At 38.5% G+C, this 21785-nt stretch overlaps 2 protein-coding genes across 2 annotated transcripts in view; both read right to left on the minus strand.

Moving 5' to 3' along the window:
* LOC115591669 (complement factor H-like) overlaps positions 1–21785 on the minus strand; it is a 96535-nt gene that overhangs the window by 61551 nt on the left and 13199 nt on the right.
* LOC115591671 (complement factor H-related protein 1-like) lies at positions 11760–21764 on the minus strand. The gene is made up of 9 exons (XM_030433848.1): positions 21606–21764; positions 21124–21306; positions 19142–19247; positions 17262–17338; positions 16280–16471; positions 15945–16133; positions 14538–14723; positions 13072–13251; positions 11760–12087 (listed from the first exon to the last, which is right to left on the minus strand). Exons 1-9 carry the CDS (start codon positions 21673–21675, stop codon positions 11897–11899), a joined length of 1374 nt encoding a protein of 457 aa, XP_030289708.1. The 5' UTR covers positions 21676–21764; the 3' UTR covers positions 11760–11896.

A 21785-nucleotide genomic window follows, 5' to 3' on the forward strand; every position in this document is an offset into this window, starting at 1 on the left:
TGGGATGATCAGTTGAGGGTTTATACTAAAACAGACTGAAATGTCCCAAATAATATATCTATTACACAACTGTGTTAAATAAGACATAAATTGTTTAGCATACAGGCAGCACATACAGAGTAGTTTATATCCTGCACAAAAACACAGAATTTAAATATGAAAGTCTGCTGTGTTTAAGTATCTGCTGATGGTTAAATAGTATCTGTCCAGGATTGATTGCCACATTGAATGTGGCATGTGTAGTGTTTTTTAAAAATAATTTTTAAACATATGTTTATTGCACATTTTGTTGATTACAAACAGTGAACAACATAGAACAAGAAGGCACACACAAGAAAACAATAACAACAATAATGATAATAATAAAGGCAATGACAATGATGAAATAAAATAACAAATAAATAATTGGAAGACGAGAAAGGAAAAAATAAAAAATAAAAAAATAAATGAAAATATTTTTAAAAAATACATAAATGCGTACATCTATATATGCATATTCATACACATACACACATATACACACACACACATATACACACACACACACACACACACACACACACACATATATATATATATATATATATATATATATATATATATATATATATATATATATATATATATATATATATACATATAAATATATATATATATACACATGCACACACATACATATACATATACATATATACACACACCCGGAGATACATACATGTGTGTAAAGGTCCAAATATGTATACTAAATCAAGATGAAATAAAAAGAAAGATAAATCTTCAGTTTAGCTCATCATTCCAGTCATCTACTTCGATATCCTTTTTCTCAAGGGAATTACAATAAACCTTCCAGACATTCCAAAACTTGTCAAGCTTATTTTTCGCGGTGTAGCTTATCTTTTCCAAAGCCAAGTAGAAAGACATCCCTCTTAACCATTGCGAAGTAGTACAAGGTTTATCCCTTTTCCATGAACAGGCTATACATCTTTTAGCTTCCAGAAAACAGATATTGAGTAAGGATTTTTCATTTTTGGAGGTCACAAAGTTATCCTGATAAACATTCAGTAAACATAACTTTGGTATAAGAGGCACTTCTTTTTCAATGATTCGACTGGCCAGGTTCAGCACTTTTTCCCAAAAAGAGAGTATAGAGGGCATTCCCACATGCACAAAGAGCCTTTTTGTTGCTTACACTTAATGCAAGTATCTGGGATATTTGGGTTAAAAAGGTGCAGCTTACTTGGGGTTATATACTGTCTGCTTATCCATTTGTATTGTAGTAATTTAGAGTTTGTATTCACAGTTTGAGTTTGAGCTGTTAAACAGGCTGTGGCCCATTCTTCTTCTGTTAGATTTTCTTGCAAATCGGATCGGACCATGATTGTAATATGTTTTGTGATGACTCTTTGGATTTACTTAAAAAAAAATTGTAAAGAAAGGACACCTGCCCCTTAGAGTCTGAAAATCTCATCGAGAAGTCTTCAAGAGAAGATAGCTGGGGAAGTTCCAAACTATTATACTGCCTGGCCAGTACCAAGCTTCTCAATTGAAGATATTTAAAGAAGTGTTTTGAGGGTATTTCATATGTGGCCTTAAGTTCTTCGAAAGACATGAAAGTATTATTGTCTTTAAAGAGGTCAGCTATTTTAGCTACACCTCGAGATGCCCAAATTTTAAACCCGCTATCTGCTCTTCCAGGCTGAAACTCATCATTACCAAAGATAGGAGAAAACTGTGATAACTTGGAAGTCTCTCCTAAGTATTCCAGAGCACTGTGCCAAATCCTTATTGTATTATTGAGGAAGGGTTAGGGTTAGGGTTAGGGTTTTTGGTCTGTTTGATTAATTTGTTTTTGTTGGCTGAGTATATATACAAATTCAAAGGAATATTGATTGAGTGAGATTCTATTGAAACCCAGGCTGGGGGATGGTCCTTCACAAAATAAAATATTCCTGCTCTGATTTGAGCTGCCCAGTAATACCACATAAGATTTGGTAGCTGTAATCCACCTCTATCATATGGTAGATATAACAATGTGAGCCTGAGCCTGTTGTTCCAAATGAAGGAGGAGAAGAGCTTTTCAAGTGACCGGAAAAAAGAAAGTGGGGGAGCAAGTGGGATAGATTGGAAAAGATACAAATACTTAGGTAAAATTGACATTTTCAAAACACTGATGCGCCCGATCATAGACATAGGTAATCTTGTCCACCTGTTTATGAGCTCTGTAACTCTATCTGTTAAGGGATTGTAGTTCATTGGGACAATTCTGTCAATGGTGGGAGTGATCTTCACGCCCAAATACACAAAGCCTTTCAATGAAACCAAAAAAGGAGTATGAATTGGAGGGTTGAGTCTCTCATTTTCATTCATAAATAATATTACTGACTTGGTGCTATTTATTTTGTAACCTGCAAAGACCCCAACATTGTTTATGAGAGAAAGTAAAGTAGGTATAGTCTGTTTCAAGTTAGAACAGAACAAAATTACATCATCTGCATATAGAGCCAAGCGATGTTCAGTACCTCCTATCTTTATTCCATTCAGGTTGGTGTTTTTTCGAATCGCCATAGCAAGTGGCTCGATAGCAAGGGTAAATAGCAGGGGTGACAGGGGGCAACCCTGTCTTTTCCCCCGGTGCAGTTCAAAAAGTGTTGAAAATAACCCATTTGTTAAAACTACAGCCTGTGGACCAGCATAAAGAAGTCGAATCCAACCAAGAAATTTCCCCCCTATACCAAACCTTTTCAGAGTCTCAAATAAATACAGCCACTCCACCCTGTCAAAGGCCTTCTCGGCATCCAATGACAGAATGGCAGTGTCCGTACAGCCAGATTTATTAAACACTATATTAAGTACTCTACGGATATTATGAAAGCCCTGCCTTCCCTGCACAAAGCCATTCTGGTCAGAGTGGACTATTTCCGGCAAACTCAGTTCAAGCCGTCTGGCCAAAACTTTACAAAGAATTTTGAGATCATTATTCAGCAGTGAAATTGGTCTGTAAGATCCACAGAGAGTGGGTGTCTTCCCTGGCTTCAACAACAAAGTAATTACTGCTGTATTGAGAGAAGGAGGAAGGGATCCGCTATCTAAGGACTCACTGTACATCTTGAGCAGAAGTGGTATTAGTTTAGTTCTAAAGGTTTTATATATCTCGATAGGAATCCCGTCCGGTCCAGGGGTTTTCCCCCCCTTCATGCTACCTATAGCAGCTCTAGAGCAGCCTGAGAGTCATCTTTTAGGGGGACAAAGTCTAATAAATAAAAAAATTCCTTTTGTTTTTGAAAAGCTGAGGTCGAATAATCCGAACGGTGTGAATTTTCATAGAAGCTTGAAAAAGTCTTATTAATTACTTTAGGGTCACTAGTTACAAAGCCTTCATCTGTTTGTATTGTATTTTTTGCTCTTTCAGTTTCCATTTGTTTACTACGCCAAGCTAGGAGCTTACTAGCTTTCTTACCCTGTTCGTAATAGGACTGCTTTAGTTTCATCAAGTTTTTAGTTGCCTTATTTGTAGATAAAAGATTGTATTTAGCTCTTAGCTCATTAAGTTCCACAAATAAGTGTTGAGAAGGATTTGCAAAGTAGTTTGTTTCAGTATCCTTTATCTTTTTTTCCAGTTGTTCCATCTCAAATCTAAACTGCTTGTGTTTAAAGCTTGTGAGGCTTATCATCTGGCCCCTCAAAAAGGCCTTAAAAGCTTCCCATCGTATTGCAGCTGATGTCTGATTTGTATTATCTTCCAAGTAATAATCAATTTGTGTCCCAATAAACTCTATAAATTTTGGATCCCTAAGCCAAAATGCTTGGAGATGCCATCTTGGGGAGCAGTGGCGGTTCTAGACCAGTTTTCATAGGGGGGCCAGGTTGGGGCTGGCTTTTTTGTTAGGGGGCACATACAACCCGGAAAAAAGGATAAATCCCTCATTCAGACAAAGCAGTGTTTACAATTTCAACAATTTTGATTGGGTAGTAAACTGCTGAGACATTTTATTTCTGCCTTTCCCTTCAGAACAAAATCATTGCAAGAAATCTGTCATTGTATTATTGATGCAGACTCCCTGTCAGGGGGGCCACAGGGGGGTCCAGACTCAGAGTTACGGGGGCACTGGCCCCTGTTGGCCGCCCCCTAGAACCGCCCCTGTTGGGGAGTAATTCAAAGATCGGGGCATGTTCAGGATAAATTAAACCGAAGCATGATCTGAAATTATAAAGCTATCATACGAGGATCGTGAGTCTGCAGATATCAAGGAGGCAGAAACCAAATAATAATCAATTCTGGAGAATGTCTGACATGTACTAGAGTAACAAGAGAAAGTTAGTTGGTCAGGATGATTCTCTTTCCAGATGTCAATTAAATTAAATTCTTTAATATGCTGTAGCAGCTCCTTTCTTGTCTGATTATGGGAAGCATCAATTCAAGTAGATCTATCCATTCTAGGCTGTAGAGCACAATTAAAGTCCCCACCCATGACAAAGTTGCCAGGTAAAGTAGTCAAGGACAAAAACAGGTGTTTAAAAAAAGACAGATTATCTTCATTGGGCCCATATATATTAACCAGATTTAATCGAAATGAAAGAGTTTCACACTGAATAATGAGGTATCTGCCTAGTCGATCTTCATCCACACTAATAAGATGAAAAGGCACAGAATTGTGTATCAGTGTAAGTACCCCACATGAGTGTGAACTGAAAGAAGCTGAGAATACTCCACCAGGCCACCTCCTCCTCACTTTGATTACATCTTCAGAGGTCAAGTGCGTCTCCTGGATAATAACTTTATTATTTATTTATTTATTTATTTATTTATTTTTTATTGGTGAAATTAGGTGAAAGACAAGGTGACATGGGGGACAAGTACATCATACCACGAGGATCGACGAATACAGATAGTGGACATACAGTACAGATAACAACAACAACAAAAAAAAAAACGAAACGACAAAAAGTTATTATATGTGTAGAGGTAATATAGGTGTGTGTGTGTGTGTGTGTGTGTGTGTGTGTGTGTGTGTGCGTGTGCGTGTCTGTGTGTGAGTGAGTGTGCATGCCTGCAAGTGGCTGAGAGGCAGATACTATGGTATTATAAACGTATGTAGGTATAGATAGATGATACAATGAAAATAAATGAATAAAGTATAAATAAGAAAAGAGAAGGAGGAGGAAAGTGAAACTGAAGGAAAAAAAAAAAAAAAGAAAAGAAGAATAGATCAATAAGTTAAGTTGGGATTATAATAAACACATTATATTATGTTGATGGTTATATATTGCAGAGAAGGGCGAAGCTGGACCGGGGTATCAGGAAGGCAAGTGAGGGGGCCCCCTAGCCGGCTCCCAGAAGCCCAGTTGGCAGCCCCAGCGGGAGACAGGCGAGGCGGTAGTGAAAAGGCCCCCCCACCCCCTTTTTTGTATCGTCTTATCTGTTGTTGTTGTTGTTGCTGTTCTTTTTGTTTATTGATTTATTGATTTATTTGTTTAGATTGTACCTTGGGCCGCTGCCGAACCCAAAGGTAGCTGCTGACCCCGATAAAAACTATTTTAGCTTTTAACTGTTTGATCCTGCTCATAACCTCTTTTAGCTTGACAAGTTTGTTTAAACCCCTTACATTACAGGATGTAAACTGAAGTTCAGATGACATGTTTTAATGACAATGAAATTGGCTGTAGAAAACTTGAAATGACTGAAAACTAAAGACAAAAGATAATAAATAAATGAAGTGAAAATTATGTGCCTTAGAACACTATGAACATAACTGAGAGTACATCCCCAACTGAGATACACCCACCCCTCCCACAGTACACACATCCAAACCATGGAGCCTAAACTGGTCCGCCTGCGTCCACCGCGCAGCGAGGAACAGCAAGCCCAACAACAGTAGCAGAGCGCCGCATGAAATATCATTAATATATGTAAAACTACGTTTATAGCAACCAAACAGCTATTTTGTTTAAATAATAAGTGTTTAAATTGACTCCCTGCGAAGTCAGAGAGCATAGCTCAGTAACTTGAACATACCAGCCATACAGTCAGGTCTCAGGTTGTCTCTTTTTCCGCGGATCCCGAGGTACAGTCCTTCAATCCATGCACAAAATCCTTCGCTGCCGCTGCGGTATCAAAGATGTGCCGTCTCCCCTCAACAGTCACCAGGAGTTTAGCCGGATGAATTATCCCGTAGCGCAGAGTCGGGATGGAGAGTGAAGCCAGCTCCTTCTTCACCGAGTCGAAGATTTTCCTCCGTCTGACCAGATCAGCAGAAACGTTGGGGGAAAACATGACTCTCTGGTTGTCGTAGAGTATTTCCCCCTTGCTCCTGGCAGCCTTCATGACTCGAAACTTGTCCGCGTATTTTAGGAACTTCATTATTACCCCCTACCTCAGCATCATTAGCGCCCTCTCTATCAGTACGGGTCGTGGAAAATTATGTTCACCCAGCACTCCAGGAATCCACCTTTCCAGAAAGGCACACATATCAGACCCTTCTACCTTCTCGGGGAGGCCGACCAGGCGAAGGTTTGAGCGGCGGGCTCGGTTTTCCAAATCGTCCACTTTCGAGACTAGCTCTTCAATAGCCGCTTTCATGGTGTTGGTCTGTGTTTTCAAAGATGCTACATCGTCTTGATTGGTGCTAATTCTTTCCTCCGCTTCAGTAACACGTACTGACACAGCCTTCAGATCACTCTGCATTCCCTCAATAGCACTGAGCAGGCCGTCAAACCTCAGTACGAATTCTCCTTTCATTGCGTTAATGGCGCTAAGAATTGGGCTCGAGCTAGCCACCACATCTGAGTCTCCATTGCTAGCAAAAGCATCTGCCATTACCGGATCACCCGAAACTTCTGCTTTAGAAAATTTCAGAGTTTTTGCGGCTTGTTTCGGAGGCATAAGGGCTGGTTGTTCTTAATTCTGATTCCACACAAATTGTGACAATTCACAGGTCCTACACTGGCTGTTTGGTTAGTTTATTCTCTGAGTTTTCACGGGAGCTCCGACACACGCGTGTTCAGCACAGCGCCATAACCGGAAGTCCCCGGCATGTGTAGTGTTGATAATATAATTACAAAGTCCATCGTGAAAATCATGCTGTTGAAACAGTAAATAAGGCAAGAAGATAAAATGGTACTGAGAGAGCAAAACTGTTTATTTGCACTACAATGATTAATGTCTATCCACCGAGCAAAACCGCTTAGGAAATATCCAAATTGGATTCCTTCAAAACATGTGTTGCTGTTAGTCATGTCTCAATTTGAACACATTGTGCGGAACTGCATTCACCCCAAAGTTGTGACATACGCTGACCTAACTTAATCTAAACTTGAATCTAACATATTTGAAAGGGTTTTTTCTATGAAAGAATCCATGTTTTGTTGTATATATTATTATTGTTTTATTGTTTATAGTAGAGATGCACCGATCAGGATTTTTGGGGCCGATCACCGAAAGCAGTATCGGCCGATCCCGATATTGCCGATCACCGATCACAGCGTCAAATCCATAAATTCTTCTATATTGTTGTCTTGTGTAACTTTCATATATTTAACTAATGATTCTTCTTACACAACATTGACATTGTATTATTAAGTATAAAAAGAAAGTATCATGAATTGACCACCGTTTTATTGCAGGCTGAGGCAATGTGCAATATTTCACACTTTAGAGACTCTCTTAGAGACAACTTGGACTCAGCTTAGTAACTGTAGCTTACTAGTGGGAATGCATGCAGTCAGGGTGGGAATTTTGTCATTTTAGGGGCAAGTCCATTTGGCCTTCAGTTTTTTTTTCAGGGGCACCAAGTCCACATGACGGGGCACAAAGGCCACTGAGTAAAATTTGTTGATTTACCTTTCAGACTGATACCATAACATCCTAATTTATAATAAGACATGGATTGTGTATTAAAACATTTTTTAATACCAAAATCAAGTTAAAGTTTCATTAGAAAGAAGTTTTTGTTAAGTAGGGTTAGGGTGAGGTGATTTTTGTGACACCTCACTGAATATTAGTGTTATTGAATATTTCTCCCAATAGAAATTCCCCCAAATTATGGCAAAGCACATTTTTTCCAAACAAAAAATTGTAGAAAAACCAGCAGGAGACCACTGATGTGTGGAATGATTTTGGTGACACTACACTCTGAATAATAGTGAAGTTATTGAATTTTTTGTAGTTTCTCTTTTTTCGGTGTTGCACTTTGTAGACGGTCCCTGCGCCCTCGTCTCACAGACGGCTGACCATACAGACCAGAGTTAATGTCCAGCCGTTTTGATTAACATAAGGTTGTAGCTCGTTGTCTACTACGGTAGGAAAGAGCCGTCGTTTGTGTTTTAACAAGGTTTCACTTATGAGTTATTGATCCGAGGAGTTCGAAATCTGTGAATATATTTCCAACTTTACCGGACTAAATCCTACCACATAAGTCAGTTAGGCATTATGTCAAAACCAGCTGCGCTCGCTCGCTGTGCTGTAAGTTTCGTTCTTCCGTTTTGAGACGCTGCTGCTGTTTGAGAGGCTTTCACGTGAGATCATCATGATGATGAGACTCCACCTGCGCGAACCGCGGACTCACTGAAGTTACTGTGAGTGACTACTGTGCACTCAGGTGGCTGTAATTAAAGGCAAGCCCGCTACGCTGACCGGGCCACTGTGGCTGCATCAAGCCATGGCCGCCGTGAAATTCCCACCCTGCATGCAGTGAATGCACTGTCTCTATATTGAAACGTCATCTGATTTGATCTATTTTGAGAACTCCGATCAAAACCGATTACTGGCCGATTGCGATCGGTTGCTGCTCGATCGGTGCATCTCTAGTTTATAGTATATTTTGCATATTTTGTATATATATATATACGTATGTATATATTGCCTTCTATTTATGTTATGTACTGAGTGTTTTATTTGCGGACCCACTGCTGCTGTAACAAAATAATTTCCCAGTCTGTGATCATTAAAGTAATTCTATCTATCTATCTATCTATCTATCTATCTATCTATCTATCTATCTATCTATCTATCTATCTATCTCTGGCTTGGATGTACCTCTATGACTTTTCGTTATGCAAGGTTCTATTGATCTGCAAATTGGTATGTTTTGTTTGTATGTAAACTCAGAATGCAAAAAAAATAAAATTACATCTGGACTCCTTCTAAACAAAGCTTCTTTCCCAGCAACTTTATGATAATGAGACACAATGGATCAATGCAAAAGTTGTCAGATTGGTTCCTTAGGTTTCTGTCATAAGAAACCCCGGCCTGACGCCGTCTTTGCACTCTGAAGTGCAATGTGCTCTTGCTTCAATTACATTTATTAAGGAACACAATAAAGGGCCCAAGGTGTTGACTGGTCCTCCAATTTCCCAGATCCCAATCTGATCAAGCATCTGTAAGACGTGCAGGAGCAGGTTTGATCCATGGAGGCCCACCCCCCAAAATACAGGACCCAGAGGATCCACTATAAAACACCCTGGTGCCAGACACTACAGGACACCCTCAAAAGGTCTTAAGTCCACTTCTTGACAGATCAGAGCTGTTTTGGCTGCATAAGGGAAACCCTCACAATATTATGTATGCCAGATTGGTGTGTCTATCCAGAAAGTCTGATCTTCATATTGTTAAAGAGGAAAAATATAAATGTTTGCAGAGACAATTAAATCTATTTGAGAAAGCAGAAACTGTCACGTATGACAGATGGTTGATGCCTAATTGTTCCACTTTTTTGTTTACCTCTTTTCTCTGGTTAATCATGTACATGTTTGTCCCGCCAGCTCTTGTCACTTCCAGTCAACTAAAGCTTTTACTGGCAAGACGGGCGGGTCATTACACCATCAAAACACACACACACACACACACACACACACACACACACACACACACACACACACACACACACACACGCAAACACACAAACTCATGCTGTGCCAGTGGGTCTTCCTTTGGTACACCTGACCTCAAATTCATGGCAAAATGTTAATCCATTATTAGGCATCAACATTCAGCCACACTGAGTCTGTTTATTTCAAACACTTTATTTAAGCATCCAACCTTCAACAAGGCAATACTTTTACACTTCATTTAAATGTATATAATGCACATTTTTGCCTCCTGTATATAATGCACATAGCGTATATACTTTCTATATTGTATCTTTCTCTCTTATCTAAATCTTTTTGAGTATTTTTAAGTCTTGTATTTATTGTATGTCGATCTACCTAAGTCTAAAGAGATCATGACCAAATGTTGTCAATGGCAGGAATGACTTTACAGCAATCTGCTTATATAAAGTGTTGGAAGAGGCGCTTGTTAGCTTTTGCTGATGTAAAAGTGCCAATACAACAATGTAAAAATAAACTCCATGCATTTGAATGCATCCAAAATCCTACTTATGACTGATGTTAGCATCAGCAAATATGCTTAAAGGCTCAAAAGTAGAAGTGCTTTATATATGACATAATTAGGCTGTATCATTGTGTCAGCACCTTTTCACTGTTGTAGTCAGTTGAGGTGGCGTTAGTACTTCTTAGAGTTTGGTAGTGTATTCCAGTGGTTCCCAATTTAAGGGTTGTTGTACTACTACTACTATTACTACTGCTGCTAATAACTTTATTTTTCTTCTCAACAAGGTGACAAAGTGCTGCACATCAAATACAGGTTAAAATAAGCCTCACATAATACATGAGAATAAAACAAAAGTTTTAAATGATGGCAGGTTAAAAGTGCTTCATATGGAGCCCCAATTGAGGTGATACAACTTCTAGCCAAAAGGATTGTTTAGATTTCTTTTGTGTTTCTACTGCAGCCTGCAGGATGTTTGATATTTCATCACATAAGAAAAGTCAACATTGATTTAAGCTTGTCTGTTGTAATTTCTTTAATATCATTCCTGGACAGCTGGGTAAGCAAATTGAGCGCACCTTGCCTAGAAACTGCAGTAGCCTACATGATGTCCCTTAAGGTGAGTGTCTTTTCTTTTCTGTTATAGTCAATATCTTGTTATTCCGCATTGAGACAGTAATTTTGTTAGGCCTATTATATAGTGAACTTTTAATCTTCTGTGATTTTATTGAAGGACAAATGTCCAGAGAACACTACAGACACCTTCAGTAGTTCAGTCAGAAAAACAACAACCCGCAAATCAATACAAACTAGATTGTGATCACTGATAGGCTACAGGTTCCCTTGGCAACACGATACACAATGCGTTCGATGGCATCATTAAACGCTGCGGCTCATATCGCCTATTTATACCCTCAGCTGAGAGTCTGATGATGCTACTTTCAAATGAGATGGTCAGTGAAAGGCACTGCCTAAATGCAGGATAACAAGATATTAATGAGAACAGAATAAGAAAAGACGCTCACCTTAAGGACATCACGTAGGTTATTGCAGTTTCCAGAGAAGGTGCGCTCGATTTTCTTACCCAGCTGTCCAGGAATGATATAAATATTATAAGTATTTCGTGCGCACATTATACCTACTTCGTGGCCACGAAATAAGTATTTTGTGTGCACGTTAAACTTATTTCGTGGCCACGGATAAGTATTTTGTGGCCACAATTTAGTATTTTGTGGCCATGAATTAGTAATTTGTGCGCACGTTATAGCTATATTGTGGCCACAATTTATTCATTTTGACCATGTCATGTCTGGGGCCCCATTAAAAAATGCGAAGTAGATGTGGCATTTAAATTGAAATGAAATTGCTTTATTTTAGATCTTCGGTGAGGGTGGGTCATTTTTGACCCGGAGGATACAGAATGAAACAGACCAGATGAAAGTACACGTTTTATTGAGATGACCAAACAAAGCACTTAAGTATAGACAGTGAATCAGTACATAACTGGTCTAACTTTTTACTTTGGTGAATCATTTTTATATTTGTCATCCATCTAGTTGAGTAGTTGAACATTTAGCGGCAGGTAGGAAGGGGCATCACACCATCAATACATCTCGAACGCATGTTCAATGTGCCATAAGGTCTTCCGGTGACACATTTGAACTCGATTTCATCATTATGGGGTGCATACAGCTTATCATAACGCTTATATTTGAAGGCAATATTATGTCTGCTCATGACATCAGCATCCACTGTGCAGGGTCCTGCAAGAGGCAACGGACAAATAACACTTTGTTAATGTCAGAGATGACTCTACAGTATGCTGTATTTATTTAGTTACTGCTGGTCTTGGCTATAACATACATTATATTTTTTTCAAATACATATACGACATTCAATGTTTAAAAACTAAATGCATCTTCCTAAATGTAACTAGAAACATATTCTGTAAGAATATTTTGCATAAAAAACACTACTAGCTAGAAAACAATATATATAAAAACAGAACAGTTTTATCTGCCAGGGAGGTCATGTTTGTTTGTTAGTCTGTCAGCAGGATTACCAACAATGAAGGCAGCGTTATAGCACAAAGGAAGGTAAAGATGTTGTGTCCTGGTCACTATCCCCAGGTATCAGTGGAACAACTGGCACAAGTTTGGAAACTCTACACTGCAAAGAGGAATAACCCTGCTGACGGAGGAGGCAAAGAAGGCAAAAAGGGAGAGTGATAGAAACTGAGGTAAAACAAGAATGAATCAGCTTTCCTTTATCGATCAATAACAAAACCTGCCTATGTATTAAAGTGTTTTGCTCCGCCGTTTCACAGCACTGAGATCAGTTTTTTGTGCTGGACAGTGGCCCGTCTGCTTACGGAAGCCTTGTTGCTAACTCATTTTAGTTGCTGACTCCTTTTAGTTAAGTAAAATGTTGTATATGAAATAAATATCTCAGAGTTTGTATGATTACCTTATTAATCCTTATTAATATTGTAAATGCTACCTTTCTGAGTTTGAATTTCTTTGTACACCTTTAAGTAAAAGGTATGGTTCTTCCCTTGAAATTCGTGTTGAAGTATAAAGTGGAATTAAAAGAAAAGACCGACATGAGGAACAAGCACCTCACGCTTATACTGATGCACAGAGCTTGAGTCAAATTTCTTTTATTAATTTAATCACTAAATCCTTTTAATATGAACCAGGCTGTAACAGGGAGAGACCATGAAACATGTAAATAGGTTTGTAACTTACTGAGGCATCTCATCGTTCCAAGCCATTTGCCATTCTCGCAGGTTTGGAAAGGGCCACCCAACATTTCGTATAGATTCTGACAGATGTATTCAACCCTTTCACCGTGACTGTACTGGAATCGAAAACTTCCCTTGATGTCCCCATCCGCTAGGGGTGGTGGACTATCACAACCCAAAGGATCTAAAAAAAAGTACAAGTTTAAACATAAATGTTTTGAAGTTTATCACCTGGAAAAACAAAAAACAAAAGATCTTTCACTCCGAAAGGCAGAGACAGTGTTTTTTCAGTCACATGTTTAAAGCAAAACTCTCAGCAAAATGCAACTTAGGGTCTTTTTGTGAATGTACCCGAGTCAAACGTTCGTTTAAAAGCATAATCACGATGAAAGCGCCACGTTTAAGATAGACAATATTTTTGTTCTCGGGTCAAAATCATTTTCAGTAGAGTGCTAGGGGCAAATACTCTGTTAGCAACAACATCGCTATTTTTAAAACACTAAGAAGGCTCGACAACATGAAACTTTGCTCGTAGTATCACCAGGGTCTCTATACATGAACACGAGCATTGAGAACATTGTTTGTGTACACAGAGTTTACTAAAAAGACATTTTTAACAACTCATGTAAGCAGTTGTTTTTCCTGCCAGTCGATCATCTCCAAATGCATCGTAACATGGAGGACAGTTAAAGTGGACCGCTCCTAAAGCTTAGTTCCATATAAATGCACACATAATTCATTGTTTTGTCATCAGTGAAAATCAGTATGGACCTTGAAGTTGAAAAAGGAGCCTCATATAAGAAACAATACTAAAATCAAAAGCCAAAAAAAATCTCTTGTGGATAGCTGTTGCCGGAAGACAGTGGCGTTCCACCAGAACTCTCCTCTATGTTACATCGCATTCGGAGATCGACACTTCTCGGAAACACAACTGCTAACGTGAGTTGTTCAAAAACTTTCTTTTTAGTAAACTGTGTACACAAACAATGTTCTCAATGCTTGTGTTCATGTGTAGAGACCCTGGTGATACTACGAGCAAAGTTTCATGTTGTGTTAAGCCTTCTAATGTTTTAAAAATAGAGATTTTGATGTTAACATATTATTTGCCCCAGCACTCCCTTTTAAATTATTCTGAACCGAAAATGAATTACGACCAATCGTAAAAGTGGCGCTTTTGTTGAAATTATGGTTTTAAACAAATGTTTGACTTGGGTACATTCACAAAAAGACCCTAGGTTACATTTTGCTGAGAGTTTCACGTTAAGTTGAATTACTGTTAATACCTGTGAAAATGCCTTAAGTTGCAATGCCTTTGATGAAACTTGGCACCAAGAAAAATTCTTTGGCAGGGAAGCATCAAATCAAATCAAATCCTCTGCTCACTGCGGGAAACTTCTGTAAGCTGGATCATGGATCTTTTGTTTTTCTCCAGTGCACATTAAAAGGATCAGCATGACAGAATTGATTTACCTCCACATGTTGGGAAGGGAGCACTCCACTGTCCATCTGCCAGACATTCAACCACTGCATCCCCTCGAAGAAAGTGTCCACGATAGCGGCAAGTGAAACGTAACTTTTGTCCTGTCCTTACATGATTGTTCCGTACATTTGGAGTGATATGTACATTGTTTGGTACACCTGTGACTTCGCATTTTTCTGTTTTGAAGAAGAGAATCTGTATCATCATGAGGGTTATACAGTATGAACCGTAACATTTTAGACTTAAGATCTGACATTTTGAATTTCTTCAAAGAAAATCTGATGTGAATCTAGATGCATGCCCAAAGATCTAAAACTGTACCTCTGTATGCAAATGTGCGTAAAAATACATACTTCTTCTTTTTCAAATAACAGACACCACTAGCAACTAGCAAGTTAGCGTACTATAGCATTCAGCATCTAAAGAGCCACATAATTTTGCTGTGAAGTGTGTGGAGACCAAAACAGAGTTAAAAACACACCTCTCAATGAATGCTAATGTTGCTTGACATCTGCTGTATGCATATTTAGACAAGACTTTACTCATATGTCCACCATATCAACTTTAAATATAAATGTCAGTGTTATACCACAGCTTGCTTCTTGCCTTCCCCAAGAGCCCTTGAACAATCAATAAGAAAAATAATTTAAAAAATAATAATTGGTCAAAAGTCTGATATTTGCTAGCTCAAAGGAACTGTTCTCCAAAAAATAAAATATAGTTATTATCTTCTCATGATCAAGTCAAGTCCACAAAGTATCTTTGGAGCTCCACAGCAAAAAACAGTGTTGCAGCATTCTCCAAACCAACTGAAGTAGCATGGGACTTCTTTTAAAATGTAAAAAACAACTGTAAAAAAAATAAATTAAAAAAATAAATCAAGTCCCTTAGATCACTAAGTATTTTGAAAAGATGTTATTTACACACTGGATGTGCAGTCACACTCGGCTTTAAAGAGGACCATTTCAAATAAATTTGGGATCTCAGGGTTTCCTGAGACTTGGATGAGCTAGAACGGCTATATTGATTTATTAATTATCATGCAGGTGCAGACTGTATGAGCTTATTGGCTGCCAGCTGTCGTCTTTTTTTGGCCTTTTAGCTAAGATAAAGGATACATGAAGTGAAGAAATACAGTCGGCCTTTGCTGCATCATTTTTTCTGCTAGTTTGGTGTGTAGGAGCCCTTTTCTCTAAATATTTGATTACCATTCATTCATTTTTGATATTATCTATAAGTGGTACTTTAAATCTCTGTACTCTTTAGTCTGTACTGTCTTTCCTCTTGTGCCAATTAATATTCAAGTTTGCCTAAACATATGGGTGACTCAAATATGCAAATAAAAGTTGGGTAAAATAAACAAACATTTGATTAACTGTTGATTAAAGTGAACATACTGGTACAAGTTGGAAAAGGTGCACTCCACTCCCCAGACTGTAGGCATTCAATTGCTTCAGATCCATCCAGTATATATGGACTGTTGCACTGAAACCATATTGTATGTCCACTCTTCACTGTTTTATTCGCTGTTGACAGTCCAGCCACACTAAGATGATTGTGCATCTCTTTGACTTGACAAGTGATGTCTGGAACAAATGAAATGATATTATCAGATAAAATAACTCTGACGTTCAGTTGACTTGGGTAATAATCATTGTAATGTATGTACACTATCTATGTTTTATCACATCAATACTGTGTGTAGAAATATTTTTGATCTTAAATTGTTTACCTTCACAAGAGGGGAATGGCTTATCCCACTTTCCATCTTTGCCACATATCAGCATTGAACTGCCGTTCAGATATGTCCCCGGATCGTCACATCCGAAGGTGAGGAAACGATCAGGAAGTATGGGTTCTTCATTATCTAATAAACCATTTATTTTTATCCGTCCATCTGCAGGCGGAGGTTCACAGCTCAAAGCTGAGTGAACACAACAGGCAGGTTAATGAAGAAAAAAGAGGCAAGAAATCGTTGTACAGATTATTTTATCAGCCAAAGGGTAGATCCTCCTGATCGAGTTCTACAGTGGGAAAACATTTCATTTTTGATAATATCCTTACTGTTACAGAGGAACTCTTATTGATTATGTAAAACGAAAAATCCTAATCGTTTCTTTTTTATTATCTTTTACTTAAGCCTCTCTTTCATACTTTTCATTTCAGAGATAGAAGGAAAAGTATTTGAGCCAGCAGACTTAACAGACTTAACTGAGCCCAAGCAGATAATACCCATGACTGTTGCAGAGTCATTTGACGCAGGAGTAAATGCAGGATTTATGCACTGACATTCGCGACAAAAGCCAGATGTTAGCAGGTGTTAAGCATCCTCAAACCTTAATGACGCTGATTGCAAATGGCTCCCAAAACGACATACATCATCTTTCCCAAAAAAGCCACAAATACACCAGTGGGGCAGGAAAAGGTGGACGGATTACTGTCTGTACTACTTGTGAGAGGGCAGGTCGGACAAAGTAAAGCAGACCACAGTTTTGTTTTGTTTTTGTGTTTTTGGCTATTTTCTCTATGTTTCTTCGTCAAAATAAGTCAACATTTTGGTTTCACGCTGGACACGAACAGTGGTCTCACAGGTTAGAGTCCTTGAGTTGTACGTTGTAGTGCGTACAAAAATACTTTCCAGTGCTGCTTTGAAGTTAATTGTAACAGTACAGCAGCAAGTCTCGACAATTACTTTTACAATTACAAAGACTTACCTTCACAAATTGGCACATGATTGGACCATTTGTTCAGCATACAAGTCCTGGTGTCAACCCTGCTCATCATTTGATACCTGCAATGAACAGTACGGATAAAGCTTACCATTCTAAGATGAAAACACCATCAATTAGAGACACCGATATTGCATTTTGTGTTTTCACCATTCAACCAACCATTCAAAAACAATCGCACAATGTTAATGCCAACTTACCACATTTGGTATTTAAAAGCTGTGTATAATATAATGAATGTATAATAAATGATTTATAACACAATATATTTTTTTTTGTGTGTTTTTTTTGTATTTGGCTTTGTAGACCAGGCGATGACAGTATTTTACAATATAATACTTATATCAGGTATGTCTTCATAAAACTGGCATACATTAATAAAAACATAAAAATGTCCTTGTATGGGCAAGTGTTCGTATTCATGCGTTTCATGTGACGTCACACATGAGTCACAGCGCCATTTTGAAGACCGTCCTAGGACCGGAGCTACGGTAGTCTAATGTAAACAATGCCGTCTATCCGCTGTGCTGTAGGCTGTAATAACAGCAAGTCAAACAAAGATGGACACATATTTTACAACATTCCCAAGAACACAGAAAGGAGACAGAAGTGGATAGCTGCAATTAGAAGGATTCACTGGAAGCCGACAGAACACTCCAGGCTGTGCAATGATCATTTTATTTCTGGTAAGTTCGTTAACTCTGAACTGACGTTAGTTAGCCTAGCTAGCAGAAGTGGAAATTAGCACCCATATACCGTAAAATACCAAATAATGGCCAGGGCGTTTATTTGTTTCAACCAACTAACAGACCAGGCGGCAGTTTGGGACAGGCGTTTAATTACTTCCTCACAAAAATCCGGGATGAAAATGTCACAAACTTTGCCAGCTTCTTGGTGAATTCTCTGGCATCCTTCTGCAAGTGAAGTTGTTGCGGCGGAGCAAACTCCTCATCTCTGCTGTCACTCACGGTGGCGGACATTTGTTCCCATCGCCCTGATCATTTTGCGGGACACTCTCTCGTGGTGTGCCTGTTTGCTGATAACTCATCCCCGCATGTTTATCTCAGGCTCCTCACTAGCCTTCTTCATCCCTCCAGCATGCAGCCTGGCCCTGCTGCTGTCCTCCTCGGACAGACGCTGAAGCTCAGTTTGATTTTTTCGCCAATCTCTCACTTTCTTGGGGTCGACAGAGAAATATCTAGCGGCTGCTTCTCCCGGTTTTCCTCTGAATATTTCACGACAGAAAGTTTGAATTTCAAGTCGTACTTTTTTTTTTTTTTGTTGCTGCACCGGAGCTGGTGCTCCCAGCTGTATGGCGACGGGTTGTGTACATGGTAAAAATGAAACTATCGCCAAAACAAATATTTGGCAAATGTTGTGCGGACAAAAGCGTGGTTTGTAATCCATTTGGGAGTACATGTGGATCCAATCCTAAAATACTTGTTTTTGTAACATAGCGCTGCTTTCCCTCCGTGGAGAGATGAGTTTTGTTAGCCATTTCCCCTCGAACCAGTTGAAGGCGCTAACAGTACACTATATCGTACGGTCCTTAATGGTCCTAAAGATGGCGGCCAGAACGAAAAAGTCACATGACTGAAACCCATGAATACTGCAGGCATGTCCAAACTATTCCACAAAGCGCCGGTGTGGCTGCAGGTTTTCTTTTCAACCAAGCAGCAACACACCAGACCTCATTTATTCAACTGATCTCAGTCTTCAGAAAGTTGATTGGTCAAACTGTGTGCTCTTGACTGGTTGGAACAAAAACCTGCAGCCACACTGGCCCTTTGTGAAATAGTTGGTATACTGCTTACAGTGGCTGTTTATCATATTCAGTTTTGGTAAATCACTCTAGATCCACGTACCCTTCATTACAAAAATATTTGATAGTTGATCCAAAAACAAATTCTGCACCATGGATAAGTTGATAATAACCATTGGGGGTGTCATCAGGAAGTTCACATGGTCTCACTGAAAAAAAACCCAAAAAAACAAAAACAGATCATTCATCAACCAAACAGCTTCTAAATAAGGTGACCTTTTTTCCAATCTGATTTTGAACTTTGTTGGAATAGAAAACTGTACGGTGGGATTTTGTGCAATTGCTTTTGTTGCTTTGAAGAGGCAGATTTATTTGTAGTTAATAGACATTGGGCCTCATTCATGAACCGTTCTTACGAACAAATTTGTTCTTAAGTCCCACTTACGAAGATTTTACGAAGATTGTGGCATTCATGAATTTTTTCTTATCTAGGATTTTTTCTTAGGCAAGAACAAATCCTACGAACACTCAAAAGTACCCTTACGCACATTTCAGCGCCGAAATGTTGGCACGGTTGTGTTTTCTTCTCTTGTGTAGTTCAATAAAATGCAATATTATAGTGATAATTCTGTCATATTTATTCATTTATTTATTTATTTCATATTTTTGGTCATTTACAAAAATTTTTAATTCTAAAATAAATTAAATGTGCCAATGATTTAAGATAAATCAAGTAAATTGGAAACATGCCATCAATTAGTAACCCCCCCACCCTATTTATACGTGGCATTTCTCTATCCAAGGCCCGCAAAACAATGGCATATATATTGCTCCTGCGGCTTTCATCAATGTAAGAACACAGCTGCGAACAATTCTGAGGCTTACGAACGAGTTGGTGAATCTGATGTAGGGTTTTCTTAAGGAACCTCTTAAGAACAACTTAAGAAAGAATCTAAGAAGATTCTTAAGAAGATATTGGTGAATGAGGCCCATTGTTTTTGGCAACATAAGTGAACAATTGTTCAGCTATCTCTCAATGCCATAATCTGATTGATCACCTCCAGGATTTTTTCTCACTTTCATAAACATTGTCAGCATAAGCTTTGAGATTTGTTCACTATAAGCCTTCCTTTATTGTGAACTAATCTTTCACAATTCTTAGAAAAATTGAGGTCTGATTATGTCAAATGGAAGTGTGTCTGTCGTTGCGCAACCAAAACAGGAAGCGACATTGGGCCTCATTCATGTACCGTTCTTACGAACAAATTTGTTCTTAAGTCCCACGTACGAAAATTATATGAAGATCAGACATGTTGGCATGGTTGTGCTTTATTCTCTTGTGCAGTTCAATAAAATACAATATTACTGTGATAATTCTGTTATATTTATTTTAGTATTTATTAATTTCATATTTTTGGTAATTTACAGAAAATTTTAAATTTTAAAATAAATTAAATGTGCCAATGATTTAACATTAATCAAGTAAATTGGAAACCATGCCATCAATTAGTAACCCCCCCCACCCTATTTATACATGGCATTTCTCCATCCAAGGCCCGCAAAACAATGGCATATATATTGCTGCTGCGAAGAATTCTGAGGCTTACAAACGCGTTGATGAATCTGACGTAGGGTTTTCTTAAGGAACCTCTTAAGAACAACTTAAGAAAGAATCTAAGAAGATTCTTGAGAAGATATTGGTGAATGAGGCCCTTGTTTTCCCCGGTCACTTACACAAGGTGTGTGTTAAAGTCTGTCAACTTGGTGTTGTGAAGTTGTCAATTTTTACTTTAATTTCTCAGGGAGTAATGCATGATGTGGATCCGAATAAAAATCCAGATCTACCTGATTGAAATATGTATTATTTTATATTGGATGAGGCTTAATTGAATTAAACAGGAGTGTTAGACCTTGGTGGAGGTATGCACTCTACTAAAACAAATGCTCATCCGCTCAGTGCTTCTCAATAAGTCATAAATGATAACGGACATTTAGAAAATATAATCAAATGCAGCTTTCATATTAACATTTGAGACCCTAACCCCCCAAAAAATAAGGAGTAGAAAAGAGAGTCTTGTCACTCACAGTAGCATGGTCCCTTGTGAATGTCCACCCAGCCTCCATTTGTACATACATATCTGATGGTTGGACCTGATATGTAACCCATTTCACAAGTGAAATGTATCACATGTCCTTCAAGATACTGAGCTCTTTCTGTCTCTTCTGACAAGTAGGCGTGAGGAACATAAGGGAGCTCTGTACAAGTTACTAACAAACAGCAACATGGGGAAAAAAAGAAGAAAATGGTCAAGTCTTCTCGACAGTTGTGTGCTACGGATGCCAGTTTGCAAAGCTGTATCAAAACCATGTGAAACACAAGATCTTTCTGTATGAAAAAGGTTTTGAGAGACTGTCCAATCCAATCATCCATACACTCTAATCCAATGTGATAAACCAATACCACAATCAAAACATACATTTACATGGATGCATTAGAATGTTCCCTCTCCCTTTGACTTAACAAACATTGCACTTTGAGAAAGCGAGAATTAAAAAGTCTATCTTACCATTCTGTGATACAGAAACTTGTACGTTGCCCCACAGTTGGAGAAAAAGGAGGATTAAAGATGATCGCATTTTGACAAGTGGCTGTGCAGTGACAAACTGAGGCTAACTCCTTTAGCAAACTGTCTTTTCTTTGCAATTCCTGTATGTTTATCCCCAGCTGCAGTCCACAGGGAGCACTA

This window comes from Sparus aurata, chromosome 11, assembly GCF_900880675.1.
Source record: "Sparus aurata chromosome 11, fSpaAur1.1, whole genome shotgun sequence".
Lineage (NCBI taxonomy): Eukaryota > Metazoa > Chordata > Actinopteri > Spariformes > Sparidae > Sparus > Sparus aurata.